This window comes from Periplaneta americana, chromosome 16, assembly GCF_040183065.1.
Source record: "Periplaneta americana isolate PAMFEO1 chromosome 16, P.americana_PAMFEO1_priV1, whole genome shotgun sequence".
Lineage (NCBI taxonomy): Eukaryota > Metazoa > Arthropoda > Insecta > Blattodea > Blattidae > Periplaneta > Periplaneta americana.
Genome location: NC_091132.1, coordinates 18,654,957 through 18,673,942, shown reverse-complemented (window position 1 = coordinate 18,673,942; position 18,986 = coordinate 18,654,957). Strand labels below are relative to the sequence as shown.

General features: G+C 36.1%; 1 protein-coding gene across 3 annotated transcripts in view; it reads right to left on the bottom strand.

Moving 5' to 3' along the window:
- Positions 1–1,900: 1,900 nt before the first annotated feature.
- Positions 1,901–18,986, bottom strand: part of Tsc1 (tuberous sclerosis 1 protein hamartin) — an 83,720-nt gene continuing 66,634 nt past the window's right edge. For all 3 annotated transcript variants that reach the window (XM_069849272.1, XM_069849273.1, XM_069849274.1), the window contains 5 exons: positions 17,047–17,148; positions 14,088–14,322; positions 9,322–9,479; positions 7,976–8,275; positions 1,901–2,914 (listed from right to left, as the gene is read on the bottom strand). In XM_069849272.1, coding sequence (XP_069705373.1) covers positions 2,783–2,914; positions 7,976–8,275; positions 9,322–9,479; positions 14,088–14,322; positions 17,047–17,148 — 927 coding nt within the window. In that variant the 3' untranslated portion in view covers positions 1,901–2,782. The remainder of the gene's footprint in view (positions 2,915–7,975; positions 8,276–9,321; positions 9,480–14,087; positions 14,323–17,046; positions 17,149–18,986) is intronic.

The window sequence follows — 18,986 nt, the reverse complement described above, 5'->3', positions numbered from 1 at the left end:
CTCCCATACAAATGATTTCTCAATATCTGAACCGATCCTTTGAGGGCACTAATGGCTATTTCCTTCACAATGCTGTGTGTTAGCCCCAGGTTTTTACATTTGTTGGCAAAGAAGGAGGGTATGGTAGCTCGTGCTATCTTGGATAATGCTGTAACTAATCGAAATCATGATGAATGTTTCCAGCCAATGAGAAAGAGACAACCCCAATGTCTTGCCTCTCATGCCATCTATGTGAGAGATGTAGAACGTTTTTGTTCTACTGTGGTTTGCAAAGGAAAGTGTCCTGGGAGTCATTCGTTGATGATTCAGAAGAATAGTTGGAATTGCAGACTGGAAGAATCGTGAACTCTTTAACGATTCAAAAGAATAGTTGCAATCGCAGTGTGGGAAGAATCGTGAACGAATCATTAGAATCGATTCATAATGTATGATTGAATCGTTGGAATCGACTTCTGAAAAAGAATCATTTTGCCCAAATCTACTGTACATATATCGCAAAATGTTAACAACACGCAATTTAACACAGCATGGCACCAGGCACTCTGACATCATTGTCTACTACAGAAGAAGGAGCAAACAGTAACAGAAATGGACTGACTGATCACCATTTCCATCTCCTTCTTTGGCCATTACACAACCTCCTTGTTATGTTATCACGCCTCATTGCAACCTTCTGTAATAGACCCCATCTACAAATCACATTCTTTCATAACAGCCTTAATGAGTTTACCAATATTGTATTACCTTCTCGTGTTTAGAAAAACAGCAAGTCTGCCATTAATTCTTCGAAAATATATAATAGACTAGTGGCTTGTGCAGCAAATGCTGCAAACTAAGTTCATTAGACGTTCAAATAAACATTTTTCAGATTTATTTTCAATGAAGAATACCAGACATTCTGAAAGTTATTTGCTTCCATAATAATGAAAGATACTCTCTCTCGAGCCAATACTGAAGAGAACCACGCATATAAATATCTACACCACACCGCCATTAAATTTATGAATAAGACCCAACCTCATTTGATTAATAACTACAAAAATATTTCATTTTTAATATTATTATCTTACGCAAGTTTTATAGCTTTCAGTAACATATACTATATGTACTATATAGCCGCCACTCAGTAAAATATAGAAATCAAAATCTAATTTAAGTTATTCTCTACATCTACTTATATAACCCCAAAACGTTTCACTTTCATATCATCAATACAGCATTAATATGTATAATTAATGAAAAATAATCACATCATGGCATTAACTACAATAATATTTCATTTCTAATGGTAATAATGTCATCAAACCACCTCAAGTTTTGTAGTTTTTAATACCCAATACATAGCTGTACCCAGAAAATTACACACCACAGAATCGAACCTGTAAATTATTTTTAGTAAGTTAAGTTTTTAATAACCAATTTAATTTGAGCTCTAAATATGTCAACATTCTTGGAGATCATAGCCTTCGAGTAATATTGTTTACTGTAGTGTGTGTTTTGTTTTATTCTGAAATGCAATTAGCTAGTTCTCAAAACTGACGACAGATGGATTTTGGAAAATTATGTTGAAAAATTGATATTTCACTGAAAACTACTATTTTTCTGAAAAACTTAAGAGTTCCAAGCTTCAGAATGAGGGATCATTTATTAAAATCCGTTCAGCCGTTTTCTCGTAATTTCCATTACCAGTTCAAATTATATATATATAGATGTGCTTCCAGACACGAAACTAGTTACCGCCATATTCTAGACGTCATAAAGATCTTTGTCCTGCAACCAATATGGAGATCTTCAGATAAGTGCATTTGTTTACATGGGGGTCTTCTATGGAATTAGGATTAATAAGGACTTTCAAAGAGGATAAGATCGCCACAATATTGCAGTAAAGGTGTGTAATAAATTGCTTTAAGAATTTAATAACATTTTACTGTAAAATAGTTACACGTTCTGAACATATGATAAGCCACAACAATATAATAATGCTATGATTTGAGACAGAAACTCAGAACTTCAAGGACAGAACAAACTGTATCTGTAACATACTGCAGAGGCTAACCCATTCATTCATACAAAGTAATGGATATACTTGCTACAAAATGGTACAATACCTGAAAAATACAACTGAGTTTTGACTTTGGGATGAAGCTTTCTAGGACAGCGTACACTTCTGAGTATTACTGTAACACTGAGCACTTGCAAATTACACATCTCTATGCCAGAATATTGAAAAATTACAGTGCAAACCATATATTCAGCATACTAACAACATAACGAAAAAATATGTTTACCTCTTCTGCTCTACCTGCATAACCAATCTTCAATGCCATAATTTCAAACTGATCACAGCACTAATTCTTGAAATCTGTCATCAAATAATGACATGTCGGTTGGTAATTCCTGTAGTTCACAGACATTTACTGACTGGTGTTCAAATCTTTTATCAAACAAATGCTATATTCTCTATATGGTGATAAATTTCATCTGATAAAAGAGTAATGAACTCGTACTGTCATACAGAAATATATGGCTTGAGCACCTTAGGAGAATAAAGGCCCACACTTCAGCTGACATAAGAAAAATATCTGTAAAGCTTGAGTTTACATTATTCTATCTGTGGGAACTATATGCCCTGAATATCAGAGATGGCCGGCCAGACTCATTCTCCACAAGACTTTATGCAATATTACGTGGTGTATCAAGTAAGTAGTGTAGGCAGCCTAGATTAAAGCTTGTACTCCTCTGCCCAGGAGCTTATGCTCAGTCCCAGCATTACCGCAAGTGATCAGCCTTCTTCTTCTGGTGTGCTATTCCCTGCAGACGCCATGTCAGTATCAGGTGACTGTGGTGATGTTACAGGCTGTTGTTCTGTTGATGACGATGATACTGTTGTTTGTTCCGGTTGATCCACTATTACCTATAAAACGAAGATCAGAAAGGCATACCTTTAATATCATGATGAAATTACTATAATGCACAATTTGCAAAACAGCTTTCCATGCCAAGATACTACTGGGTGTTCATTTCAAAGTGTGTCATGACGTCACTGTTGTGAGTCAGCGATTTGAAGCGAGTTTCAGCTTCTATGTCAGAGAAGTTGCCTATTAATAAAGGCATTCAATCTGAACTTGAGAACATGTACGGTATAACTTGAATGTCGTAGCAACAGATGGTGGTCTGTAAAGTCTGTGTGCTACCATAACCTCTTTCGAACTGTGTTTTGCGCCGGCAAGTCGTACGCAGGGTATTTGTTATCATCTATTGCATACGGCAACATTCCACAACACAAATCAAAATGCTCCGTGTCCATGTTGACCGTCCAAGTTAATGTCAACAAATACGTAAGTAATCGTCTTAACCCTCTCCACATATCACGACAGTAAGAAAAAAACTCACTTCAGTACGTGTTTCCAAACAGTTCACATTCTTGCCACTACTGACGTTACCGTACGTATCGGTAAGTAATCTTCAGAATGAACGCCGTACTTGCTAGGCAACTTCTCTCGCATTTAGGTAATACGCCTCTGCGGAAGTGTAGGAAAATTGAATTCTCTAGGCTCATCGGCTAGCCACATGACGACATACAGCGAGCCATGACACATTTTGAACTGAACACCCAGTAGGTTCGACTTCTATAAGACTACGGGCAGAAATCTGGAACAATACTTCAATGGATCCTTAAAGCTTCCTTCATTAAAGAATCAAAAAGGAAGATAACTTCCTTAAGCTCAAAAGCACATTCTTTGATCTTGCTTATGATCAGAGACTGGAAGTTTAGGCGTTTTGAATCATTAAAATAGACAGGCAAAAAGGCATCATAAATAGCTACAGTGTTTCGAGAGAAAAATTCTAAGAAGAATATACGGACCAGTATATGAAAACAACAAATGGCGGATACGTTATAATGAAGAAATCAATCAAATGATTGCGGGACAAGATACTGTCAAATTTATAAAATCCCAGAGGTTGAGATGGCTGGGACACATACAGAGAATGGACGAAAACAGAATTCCCAAGAGAATACTACAAGGGAAAGTCCACAACAGAAGAAGGAAAGGAAGCCCTAAGAAGAGATGGCTGGATGGGGTCATCAGGCACCTAGAAATAATGGGAGTGAGGGGTTAGAGAAAGAAGACTGAAGATAGGACAGAATGGAGGACTGCTGTACAAGCGGCCAAAACCCACCCAGGGTTGTAGTGTCAGTTGATGATGATGATGATGATGATGATGATAAAATAACTAAAATAGGCAGGCAAAAAGGCATTATAAATAGCTAAAATACGCAATAAAAGGCAATTACAAAAACCTTGCACTTTCCACAAAGGGATTTCGGCAGCAAGAAAAGCTTTACATAAGTCAAATGCAAACTGAGATTTTCGACTCAATGTTGCAATTACTGTTGGAAGCAAAGAAATCATCTTCCCAGTAGCCTTGGAAAGTGCATTTTTGTGTTTGGTTGTATTTATTATGTTGCGATATGAAATATTTAGCTAGCTACAACAACATCACAATGAAAACTGAAAGAAAAATAACCGTTAAAAATAACATTAGACCCGCACTCATTGTTGCCTTGTCAAATAAACACAAGCGATAATTAAAACGCTTACTGTTATACATTTTTGCACGGCAGCACTCATTGTTGCAAAGAGAATATGAACTGACTGAAAGACAGTAATACACATTCGGTGAAGTCACTTTCATTGTAGCGGTTATAGAAATAAATTAAAATATACCTTTAGACAATTTTTAATAATAAATTAATAAATAATAGATAAATAATCATATGAAGGCAAAAAAGGCATTTATTTTGTAAATTAGGCATTTATATTAAAAAAGGCAGAAAAGGGCGACATAAAACTGTGACGTTTCAATCACAAAGGTACAATTCGTACAGATTTACTTTCAAAATGAAGATAGATTTAACACATTTAAAAAGGCATTCTGCCAAAGTTTCGGTCTCTGCTTATGATTATCTTAATGAAGATCATATTTGAAGGTTTCCTTAAATAACCTGATGTCTTATGCATAAAAATAAAACAAATTGTTTCCACATACTGGTCATTAACAAATACTGCTAGTTACATAATAATTTTATATGATGAAAATAACAATAATTTGATCAACCCAAGAAATGCACCTTCAGTTTGTTAATTAAAAATTACAGATTTGTTTTAAATATTACACAGTTAAACTTGCACTTATTTATATTGGTAATAAAAGATTGTAGCTAATGTATTTTGTTTCTACGTTTTATTTTGCTTTACAGGTGTATGTAAATGGACAAAAAGAAATTTACAGAGGAAGAAAATAACTTCATGCTTCTCATGATTTAAAAAAAAAAACGCAATGGAATAGTGCCACAATCTATCAAAAAAGAAAAGTATTTGGAAAATCTCTCACATTAAAAAAGTCTGTTTTCCTTTACCTCTTTTAGGCTTTTGACCTGGGAAAGATATAATGTTAGACAACTGCCTTGCTAGCTTTTCTGAAATCTCTTTAATTATTTTGCAAATTAATGATTAATTAGTCTCGCTAATTTTTAAGGCATCTCCAAAATCAATATGTAATTTAGGAACATAATAACTACTAAATGTTAATAGTGGAAATGAAATATTTCATTTAGCCTTTTTCCATTTCGAAATAGCTGAGCACAACAATACTGCGTGTTCAGTTCAAAGTGTGTCATGGCTCGCTGTATGTCGTCATGTGGCTAGCCGATGAGCCTAGAGAATTCAATCTTCCTACACTTCCGCAGAGGCGTATTACCCATGTGCCAGAGAAGTTGCCTGGCAAGTACGGTGTTCATTCTGAAGAGTACGTACCTATACGTGCGGTAACGCCGGTAGTGACAGGAATGTGAACTGTTTGGAAACATGTACTGAGGTGAGTTTTTTTCTTACTGTCAGGATATGGCGAGAGGGTTAAGATGATTATTTCCGTATTTGTTGACATTAACTTCGACGGTCAACATGGACACGGAGCATTTGATTTGTGTTGTGGAATGTTGCGGTATGCAACGGATGATAAATACCCTGTGTATGACTTGCCCTCGCAAAACACAGTTGGAAAGAGGTTATGGTAGCACACAGACTGTACAGACCGCCATCTGTTGCTACGACGTTCAAGTTATACCGTACACGTTCTCAAGTTCAGATTGAACACCTTGAATAATAGGCAACTTCTCTGACACATACGCTGAAATTCGCTTCAAATCGCTGACTCAACAACAGTGACGTCATGACACACTTTGAAATGAACACCCAGTATAATTATATTCTCAAAGGTGTGTTCAGTATACTTATGAACATCTGATAGTATAATATCTCAAAACAGTTGTCAATTTAATAATTGGTGGAAGAGATAAGTCTCCAGGTGTTTCTGATACTTCCAAAATTATTGGTATTATAAGATCCACAACAATATTCTTTTGAAATCAATTTTCTTCTTAAAATCTGAACATTGTTATATTTTTCGAGAGGATTACCATAGTCCAGAATAATAACAATAATAATAATAATAATAATAATTATTATTATTATATGTGGCACATTCTCAAATAAGTCATTTACTAATATGTAGTCCACAAATTATTTTAAATCATTTTGTAAAATGACTTTCTTGATGATGATGATAATGAGCAAATTAACCTCTAAAATCGTATATTTCTCCATAGCCATCTAGAAAATTACTAATTCAGTCTCTGCAGACTGTGAATTTCTGTAAAGAATATTAAAGAGACATCTTTGGCTCCCTTCAGTATTTAAGGAAAGAAATTCTCTTTTGTGTTTTTATGCAGCTTTATAGGAAAAAGATGATTTATGAATACGACAATCAGCAATGTAAGGATCATTTAAGGTTCCCTTAAACGAATAAGGAAGGTTTCAGAACTGGGAAACTATTTGAGGATAATTAGAGGTTACATTTAACTGCAAAAGAGTATCTGTCGGATACAGGGGGGAGAGCCATTAATCCTTCCCATTGAAGGCCTTAAGGAACCAACCTGGACAAATACCAATGTCCCATCCCTACCTTCCCGTGGTGCAGCTGTTAGTAAGCATAATTTTACGAGCTTAACTAAAGGGAGGGGCTACTCATCAATTAGCACTGGTCAGCTTGATGAGTTAATGACTGAATTTGGTATAATTTTCCTCTATTCAAAACCTAATTCCCTCTTTACCCTTTCCTATCCAGTCCTCTGAATGAACTCTTACTTTCTTCGACCCCAACGGCATTAGAGCATTCGAGGCCTAGGGGTTCATTTCACTTTCCTTCCTCCTCTTTCTACTTTTCTGTTCCTAGTGCTGACCTGCTACGGCACTAAAATCGTCCTCCAGTGGCTTAAGGAGGGAAAGCTGGTGATCAACAAGATCTCCCAGCTAGGTCCAATGGACCCATCAACCAACAGCAGGTGTGGTCCTCCAGACATTCTGGGGGTTGTGTGTGGATGAAGTAGCCACCAAAACGTTAAAATATGGTGTTCACTTAAATCGGCTACGACTTGCCATTTTCATAATATCTTTGAAAAATAATGGAGTGCAAGAGGTCAAATGACTTTATTGTCAAACGCCTGGCATTAGAAAACAACAACAACATTTAACTGAAGAAATTAATAAAGATGTGTTTGAGAATTCCACCCTAGGAATATTTGTTATAGAACGGTGCTAGGGCAGGTCTCTTGGGAAAATTTGGTTTTCCCTGCCATCACTGTAATATTTCTCCAATAAAGACTATCATCCACTATCATCACCGTTTTGATCATTGCAATCATCATCACACAAGCTCTTCCTCCTCCTCCTCCTCATAAAGGTCGATAATAAATGTCTCTATTTAATTCTGTTTTCTCAATGCTTTTCTTCTGATACATCCCCCCAAATGCATCCTCGTTCTTGTAAGAACAAAGGAAATAAAAAACAGTTTACGATAATCTCGGACCAAAAAGAGCGCAGTTCAAAGCTGTAGAACGTTACTGTGTACTCACCTGCAAATTCTTCATTTCAACACCTTCTCCACCCAGAATGCCCGACAGGGATCCTTCGGCAGAACCCAGGGACTCTGAAAGTGGTGAACTGTGTGGGCTGAAGCTGGATGGCCCCACCGGTTTCTCTGCTGACCCTGACGAACCAATGCTCACTTCGTGGGCTCCACTGCTGTCTGGCGACCTCGTACTTTTCCGCTTGCTAATATTTTCTGCCACTTCCAACTGATTATACAACTCAAGTATGTGACTTTCCATTCTCTGAGTAATAGCACGTTGAGTTTCATATTTGCTTTCCACAGCCTGTTTAAAAAAAAAAGTATATGCATATCAATTTTGCTTGACACGAAATGTTTATATGTTTTTTAATTGGTTTTATTCATAGTCGTGCTAACCATGAAAATATCTTTGAAAAATATTAGAGTGCAACAGGTCAAATGACTTTATTGTCAAATGCCTGGCATTAGAAAACATCAACAGCTTCAATTAATTTTGTTAATTCATTCCACAAAATTACAATGGTTATCAAAATGTAAATAACTATATCATTTACTCAAAAAGCTACATCATAGCGTCAATTAATTCTGAAATAAAAACTTAGCAACAAACAAACATCTTTTTATTAGGTTATAAGTTTGAACAAAATTATGTATTACAATTGGTTTTATTCATAGTCATGCTGACCATGATAATATCTTTGAAAAATATTAGAGTGCAAGAGGTCAAATGACTTTATTGTCAAACGCCTGGCATTAGAAAACATCAACAGCTTCAATTAATTTTGTTAATTCATTCCACAAAATTACAATGGTCATGAAAATGTAAATAACTATATCATTTACTCAAAAAGCTACATCATAGCGTCAATTAATTCTGAAATAAAAACTTAGCAACAAACAAACATCTTTTTGTTAGGTTATAAGTTTGAACAAAATTATGTATTACAACAAATATCACATTGATTTAATCCATGTAGTATCTTCAGACACTTCAGAGCAGAAGTGGTGCAAGTCAAAATTGGGTAATGAGGTTTAAAGTAAAAATTCTGTAAAATACAGCATAAAGTAGCAATTAATGTGTCCTTCGTGCTATCCACTGACTACTAATATTTTTAATAAACTGAATCTTAATTGCTACTTTGCGCTGTATTTTACAGAATGTTTACTTTAACCCTCATTACCCATTTTTGACTTACATCACTTCTGCTCTCAACGGCTCATATAATGTACATTTACAGCATATTACTTATGGACATCAGGAAGCTAGGTCACAAATGGCATTTTGTTCTGCAAAAAGAAAATACCATCTACATCACAAGTTTTTGTGTGGACAATGTGAAGGTCATGTACCTCAAGCTTTTCTTGATATTCCTCTTTAACTTGTTTTAAGACCCGTTTTTGATCAGCTATTATCATATCTCGCCGTGTCATCACAGACTCCAGATCAGCAACTCGAGCTTTGGCAGCTTCCAGCACAGAATTCCGTTGTTCTAACATCTCATTGATTGCTACAGAAGAAACAAATTCATATCATAAAATCTGACATAATATCTTGCAATTACAACCACATAACATGAGAAACGTCACATGGAGTCCAGATTTTTATGTAATGACATACTTTTTCTTTAATATATATCTGTCTGAAAACTCGAAATGTTGGCGAATTAGGCTACTAAGATTAATATATTTAATTGTAATATTACATACAGTGAAACCTGCCTTTGCGGTCACTTCATTTAAACGGTCACCTGCCAAAAGGCCAATTTTCTCTGGAACCAATTGGATTTTCCATAAGATCAATACAAATTATCTCTTTATTTAGCGGCCACCTCATGCGCAGGCCAGCGGCCGGGGTCTATTTGGATTGGAACCCGACTATAACAGTCACTGTCCAACAAAAAATCTTTTCACGAATACTGTCTGACCTATTTTTTTCGATGGTTAAGGACCGGAAGCAATGTCACGAGGACAATAGCTAAGTGTACAACAGTACACCCTCCATATTTTGGGGTTAGTTGGTTACTGTTTTATGACTCTTTTGTCACTTTCCACTCCGACCCTGCACAGCTATAAATTCTTACTCGTTTTTAAAGGATTGAAACACGGACTTTTTCTATCGAAAATGTCACAGAATGTTTTAGATCAGTAGTTAACTATTCGAATTTTTTTTTTTTTTTTCTCCTCTTTCTATCTTTCTCTATTTGGACCAGCTTTTACGAAATTTTCTTCTTTTTATTCAGTTGATTCAGAGGAACTGTGCAGTTAGTCTGAGAGAGAAATCACATCTAACAATAAGTCTAGAGTGGTGTTAAGTTTAGAGGTGAGACGAAAAATGATTGAAGAAAGTGAGAAGGGAACATCTGCGAGAAAAATTGCAGAAATATTAAAATGTGGAAGGATATAAATAAACGGTATAATTAAGAATAAAAATGAAATATTGAAATAATGGGAGAAAAATATGCGTGGCGGCCAAAAAAGGAAGAGAGAATCTGTGTTTAGTAATGTGAATGATTTTGTTTACGAATAGTTCAAGTGTGCGAGGGCGAAGAAATTTTCAGTAAATGGGCCTATGATTCAAGAGAAAACTCTTGAAATTGTCAAAGAACTCAATGTAAGCTTTAGAAAACGGCACAACATTGCATTTCGTTCTGTGTCTGGTGAAGGAGGTGACATTGCAACCAATGTTATTGAAGAATGAAAAAAATAGACTGCCTTCAATTCCTGTGGAATATGAACTGAGAGACATTTACAATGTTGACGAAACGATATCACATCTCCAGCCCCTTGATCAAGGTATTATTCAGTCATTTAAACTGAGGTACCGCAAGCGAGATTTGAAAAGGCTAGTTGAAAGAATGGAAGAGGCTGACATTAATATGCACGATATTGTACACGCACAGTACTAAAAAGGCAATGAAATTCAGTATTTTTATGCTGATTAAAAAAAACCCGTACCTTAATGAAGCGGCCACCTGATAAAACGGCCACTTTACAAGGTTACTTCAGATGGCCGCTTTAGACAGGTTTTACTGTAGTTTTACATATTTCGCACAATACAACATATTTTTAAGGTAATTATATATTTTCACATAAAATTAACATCCATGTCAAATGTCTAATTAAATGTCCTGTAAGGAAAACTATCAATATTTCAGCATAAACTAAAACGAAATTATAAAAATATTTATACAATTTTAAATCAAAAAGTTATCACTACACAATGGGATACACACTTCAGCATTCTCGATAGGACAATTAATCAGTTGTAACTTGGTATTTCCTTGCTGCTAATCCTACAGCCTTACATTTTGTTCTCAGGCTGCAAAAGGGTATCTGTCGGATACAGGGGGGAGAGCCATTAATCCTTCCCATTGAAGGCTTTAAGGAACCAACCTGGACAAATACCCAATGTCCCATCCCTACCTTCCCGTGGTGCAGCTGTTAGTAAACAGAATTTTACAAGCTGAACTAAAGGGAGGGGCTACTCATCAATTAGCACTGGTCAGCTTGATGAGTTAATGACTGAATTTGGTATAATTTTCCTCTAACCAATACCTAATTCCCTCTTTACCCTTTCCTATCCAGTCCTCTGCCTGAACTCTTACTTTCTTCGACCCCGACGGCATTAGAGCATTCGAGGCCTAGGGGTTCATTTCCCTTTCCTTCCTCCTCTTTCTACTTTTCTGTTCCTAGTGCTGACCTGCTATGGCACTAAAATCGTCCTCCAGTGGCTTAAGGAGGGAAAGCTGGTGATCAACAAGATCTCCCAGCTAGGTCCAATGGACCCGTCGACCAACAGCAGGTGTGGTCCTCCAGACATTCTGGGGGTTGTGTGTGAATGAAGTAGCCACCAAAACGTTAAAATATGGTGTTCACTTAAATCGGCTACAACTTGCCATTTTTCACACCTCAAAATCTGTGCTTCAGTGGCTGGTCATGATAATATCTTTGAAAAATATTGGAGTGCAAGAGGTCAAATGACTTTATTGTCAAACGCCTGGCATTAGAAAACAACAACAACATTTTGTTCTCAACTCTAGAAAACCTAGGTGATTCACAGGACTTGCTGCATAATGACCTCTTGTCACTCCACTACCTGAAGGCAGCTGAACTTTTAACTTTGTCTTTTGTTAGCTGATGTTGATGTTTACAGAGAAGTAGAAAAGGTCTGGTGTCTAGAGTATTTCCTGTAACTGAAGGAGATACATTTGTTATACTGGACAGTGGTTTTACTTTTTATTCCAATATTCACTTGACTGCTTTAAACGTGTTTTACAGAATTCTAAAATTGCGTGTGAAGTGGTGTATACAGACTGGAACTTCAGCTGAATTTCCCAAAGCATAGAAAAAGTCGGAAATTATCGGACTTTCACTCACGGTATCAATGGACATCTGTGACATAAAAAATAAACTCAGTGCTGTCCGCGGAACTGCAAGTAAGCAAGTCGTGAAAAAATTCGAAGCAGTTCTTGAAAGAAATAGGGGTTAAGCGAGCTTATTTACTGTTATTCAGATCCTCAGTGAAGGAACAGAACCCTCCAGACGAGATTGGTGTCAGCCACATCCATTTGTTTAAAATATGCACCAGTAAACTCATGCAATGTCGAGAGATTGTTTTCAATGTATAAAAACATAATATAATCCAATTGCCAACAGACCTTAACTCCTGAAAATATGGAGAAATATCTTGTGGCACATTGTGCTTCATGACTTGATTAACTTTAGAATCACACTAAAACTATTCTCGTGACATATATGTGTGTAATTTGTATGACATTAATCTTCTAATTAACTTCTATTTAAATGAAACTTCTTTTAAAATAAATAACAATTTTTAACTCTGTATGCAATTTTGATATTACATATTAATACATATATTGAGGCTCTCAGTTACATATTTATGTATAAATTCATTTTATTGGGTTATTTTACGACGCTGTATCAACATCTAGGTTATTTAGCGTCTGAATGAAATGAAAAAGGGTAGTGAAGTTCATTCCATCTATCACCTCTCCTACCTAATTCCCAACCTCACCTTCACGTGGTGCAACCTGTTCCTAAACAGACGAGGCTCTGGGGACCGAGTCACAGCGGTATAACCGTTCCAACACATATGGAGGAAATGCCATATAAACGCCTGTCCAGAAGGCTATTAAGGTAGCAGCCCTACCACTAGACTACTGTGCGACAGGCTTGTAACCTATCCACAGGAACTCCATATTACATTCAAGTCTCATAATATTAACAGCCGGACTGCAGAATCTGTTGACGACTATGGCATGAATAGGACTATGAGTAAAAATAAATGGAAAAAAAAAGGGTATTGGATCGCACTACATGGCCTAAACAGATTCTTACTTATGTACCAAGAGGAAAGAGGAAATTGGGAAGACCACGAAAGCGCTGGCATGAGACCGTAACAGATCCTGTAGGGTCTAATACGTGAGGGATATGATGATGATGATGAAATGAAGGTGATAATGCCGGTGAAATGAGTACGGGGTCCAGCACCGAAAGTTACCCAGCATTTGCTCGTATTGGGTTGAGGGAAAACCCCGGAAAAAACCTCAACCAAGTAACTTGCCCCGACCGGGATTCGAACCTGGGCCACCTGGTTTCGCGGCCAGACGCGCTGACCGTTACTCCACAGGTGTGGACTTTATGTATAAATTTTTAGGATTAATATTACATAAAAATCCGGACCCTAGTCAAGCTTATATGCCGATGTAAAAAGATAAAATTACATAGGCTACACTGTCGTAAGGTATTAGAATAAAATTCCAAAGAAGTGGATGCAAGAAATTCGGACCACCTGGGAATCCGAACTTTTCTTAAACTCACAAACTTTTTCAACTTATCAGGCTTTTGTAATCTATAAGATTGTGGACAACTTTTTTTGAGAGTATTCCCACCTCCCTAACATCAACCTGTTATTCCTCCATGTCACTAGCACCTGAGGAAGAGTATGATCTTGCCAACCAACATAACATGACATTTGACAAGTTACTTAGGCAGAATAAAGTTTAAGATAAGAAAGAGCAATGTGAACATCTTTAGCATACAACTTCAACAAACGAGACAATGAATATTTGGAGAGTTTCACTTCAATTAACAACCTCTGATCTCTTCGCAGTAAGCGTCCTGTATGTATGCCACCTCTTCTTCATTGTTCCTGAGCGGTAACTGCGAGAAGCGATCTCTGTACTTCTGCTGCAGTTCTCCCATCAGAATGAGCTCTTTCTGCAGTTGTTCCATGTCCCCACGTAGTTGTTCGCCTGCACTTGCCTGTGCTACTGCCTGTCGCATTTCATTTCCGACTTCAAATAACATAGATTCTACCTGCTGGAATTCCTATCAACAAAGAACACACTAGTCAAAATATTTACTATACAAATTCCATGAGAGAAACATCCATGAAACATACGCCTTTCTTTTTGTGTTAATATGACATGCCAAAATTACAGTTACATGGTTGTCAAGTGAAGAAGATAATCAAATGTACAATGATAACAATTTCACTGAACTGAAGTCAATGGGTCCACTGTTTTGCAGTAGTGATCAGCATGTCTGACTGCGAAACTAGTGGGCCCAGGATCGAATCCTTGTTAGGACAAGTTGTCTTGTTGGAGTTTCTTCCAGGGTTTTCCCTCAACTCAATTGAGTAACTTTCAGTGACAGACCCAGGGCTCATTTCCAGTGGCGGAGCATGAAATTTTGAGCAGGGGAAGCTAACTCAAGTTGTCTTTCATGCATTATGAGAAAACGTATTACAAAAATATAATCTTAAAATAAATAGTAGTCAATGTCAAGTCAGCAGTCAAAGATTGGTTGGAACCTCGTAACACCAATAAGGCATGACCTCAAATGGTACGTAGTAAAATATGATTTCACGGTTTACACATATCTCTAACAAATAGACACGTATACATATAACATTCGCTCACTCCCTGTCATACTTAGATAAATCACAATATTAACGGTCAATAGAATGATACAGTATTAGTATCATTATGTAAGTAAGCGTCTGTATTTTGAGTGTATCCTTCATTCACAGCAAGGGAGTCGGTCATTTGTTTTTTAGATCACACTTTTGTTCGTAAGTCAGTCTTGATAATAGAATTGTCCCAAAAAATTCAAGTAAATTGGTGTCAGGAACTGTTATTTCACTCATTTATTATATATCAGCCACAATGCACACTAACACTTCAACTGAACACAACTGACGAAAAGGGATAACTCGGAAACTACTTATTTTCAATGTCAAAGCTAGTTTCCTGCGGGCCTTGCGACCAGGGTAGTTTAGTTAGAAAGGGATGAAAAAGCTGCAGGGTGGGTTACACAGAAGAATGAGTGTAAGAAACCAGTCTGCTTGGAAGCTGGTGTGTGCAGGCTTCTTGTTTACTGCTGCATCACAAATCATCCTGACCTGCCGCATCACAATATTTAACGCGTAAATATAAATTCTATTAAAATTAATAAATAATTATGTCCATAGACTGCAGGTTTATTATGCAATTATTATTAACTGGGGAAGCTGAGCTTTTTAGCTTACAATGACGCTACGCCACTGCTCATTTCACCGTCAGTATCACCATTTTCATCCATCCAGCCTACTTCCATACTCATATCCTATCATACAAGACGAATAAAATCCCATCTAATGGGTGCCCCAAACTTAGAACGGGATTCTTCAGCATAATTGCCAAAAAGTAGGCAGAGATGCAAATGGCTACATGCCAATATGTATAGCATTAGCCCAAAAAAAAAATGAAGTCAATGGATGCAAATGAGAGGAACAGAAACAGAACTCAATAGATATAGTTGGTACAATGTATCATGAGGTACTAAATTGCAATATCAACATTTTTCCCCCCTTTACTTAATCACCTGTTTAAAATGAGTGATTTTCTAGCTGTTAGGTTCACTTCACTACTGACAACACTTACTCGAATACACATATGTTACAGATATCACGATTGTTAGTAATTTTGTAACTGTTAAGTTGGCACAATTTGAGATGTTTTACAAACAAGCTATTGGAAGAAAATAAATTCACTAATTCAGATGCTATATTGTGTGTGTATATTTTATATTGTGATTATAATATAACATACTATAATGTAGTGAGGAAATATAATAATAATAATTATAATATATTGTAGTTTTACGAAGACAGATAATCTTTAAGACAGTGTTCCCAACCTTTTGAGTGTCGCGGATCCCTTAAAGTTCATACTTTATTTTGACAGATCCCCTAAAAAGTTTTACATAATTCAGGCCCATAAACATGTTTTAGCGAGATCATAAGTTTAATTTTAGTCTCTACATGAACGGTGAATGCTGTAAAGTTCGTTCCTGAAAATTGAAATTAAAAAAGAAAAACTTGAAAATATTAGATATGTATGCAAGAAATGCAAGTCAAGAGAAGTCACTCAGATGATCTCATTACTGTTAAACTCTGTGTTTCGAAAGTCTGAAAAAATAAACAAAACAACATTCCAACAAGCAGAGAAAATTGCAGGGATCCGCGGACCACAGGTTGGGAACCGTTGTTTAGCCATGAATATTAATTTAGTATCACATATTCAATTTGTATGAGGTCTCACCCACCTCATTGAATACTACATGGCTATTATGAAATAGCCAATATGTATTATTACTACTGCTAGCAGTTGTCACGAACTGATGTTGAATATGGCCACAAAGTCATTTAAATATGCGCTCCTGCATATATGACTTGTATCGTCTCAAATGGAGGTAGTCAGGCCATAAAAGCATTACGAGAGGGGTTCGGCCGGCACCGTGGATCGTGTCCCGGCACAGCTCAGTTGGAAAGAGCGCTCAGCGCGCAGAGCTGAGAGGTCCTGAGTTCGATTTCCGGTGCCGGTACGAATTTTTCTCGTAATAAATAGTAATCATTAATTCAGTATATTTAATGCTTTAAGTTCGACATTGGTAGCATTGAAGTGCCATCTGTGATTCTTAGTACCTCATCATAATTATGTTGTCTTGAGTATACTGAAGTCAATTGCTCAAGAAGTACAAAAATTATTTAAATCAATTAGTCAAAATTACCTTCGTAACAGTAGCTGTCCTTTCTTTAGCTTGGTTTAATTCCTGACGCAACAATTCACTATTAGTCTTCAGTTCTTTGTTGTCTTTCTGAAGAGAATTACACTGTAAAACAATACATTTAATTAAACGGATCAGAAAACACTTCATTCTGAACAGTAACTACGAGTATAAACAAACAAACAACCAACCAACCAAACGAACAAATAAATAAATAAAAAATAAATCAATCAATCGATAGATAAATAAATAAATAAGTAAATAAATAAATCGATAAATTGATAAATAAATCGATAAATAAATAAAAAATAAGTAAATAAATAAATAAATACCAAAGAGAGAGAAAGACATGCAGGGTGCATGGGCTGAGGTACATGATGAGTGGAAGGGAGTCGATATGGTGAGATATGGTCGAATAGAATGCAATGAAATGGATGACTTCTGATGCAAAAATTAGACAAAAAAAGAGAGACGGAGAAAAAGAGAAGAGGAGACAGAAAGATATACATATAAATTAATCTATTTACTATGTATTAATAATTATATATTACATATTTTGGTATAATTTTTTGCTTGTTCCACAGAGCTGATGTTAAGATCTATGAAATCCAATAAATTCATTGGATGTCTACCGAAATGTGAAACAAAAATTAGTTACTGTTTAGTCAGCACAACCTACTAATTACTCATAAGCACAATGAGAAAACACTAATCACATTTCAGTCATCTTACGACCTGTCATCGGCTTTGTTTCTTAAGTTACCTGATCTTCATTTCAATGGACTTTAACTTCTCAGTTTTTTCTTCCAATAATATTAAATTTTGTTTTTGCAACTGCAGCTGTTTCAGCTTCACCCTAGCCGAGATTAAATAAGTGAAGCAGACAATATGCGTAATTTCGTTACCCATCATCATCATTAGAGACTTAAATTCGTTACTTTTGTTACCGGTAGACATCCTAATGAAGTAATAAATAAATACTGTAGTCAGAGGTGAGGGGAAGGAGGGGGGCAAACCGACTAGAGTTGCCACAGGCTATTTGTTCCATTCTCTGACAATCTGTTTTATTCTATATTTCTGCTTCATTCTGTAGCTTTCCGTAGATTTTATTGTATATATATTTTTATATTCGACCATGCCGAAATGTAGTAATTATACACCTAGTAGCAGCCCTTTAATGGACCTCATTAAAGTACACCTATTCATTAAAGTTCAGGTGTTCCACCAATCAGAAAATACCATTGTAGCAATATGAAAGCGCAAGTATTGATTACTATCGGATATGCAATCAAAAGACAACTAGTTCTGTTACTATAATAATTAGCGTTAATTGTAAATAATATTCAAATAAATTCAATTTGTCATCTCGTTTTTCAATGTCTAATTCAATTTCAAGGTTATATCAAGATTAATGTTTATTTTACTCTCTAGATTATATCAAGGTCAATGTCGACATTTGTTTCTCGGAAAAAATCAATACTTTCGTGTCTGTACACATCTCACAATTTACGAGGTATTGCACAAGGTCAGTTCCGCTCCTGAGTCAGATAAGAATAACATGAATACTTATGAATAATTTCAAGTTAGAAATATGGTCGAGCATAAAAAGTCGTATGAAACTTGACTATAATGGTAATTAAGACGCTCGTATGAAAATTATGAAACTCACTTGTGCTCGTTTCATAAACATACTCGCGTCTTAATTACTACCATTACAGGCTCGTTGCATAATGTACTATTTTTACATCAGAGGTTTTAATACGTACGTGAAAGTGTACTTATACAGATCTAAGTTGTGGTCTGTCTGTACACCACCTCAACACACACCACAATATCATAGCATAGACTAAAGATCACAGAAACAGAGATTTTTTGTAAAATAAGAAATATTAAACCAAGGTGAAATATACCTAAGACATTCGATATTCATCGAGAAAAACAAC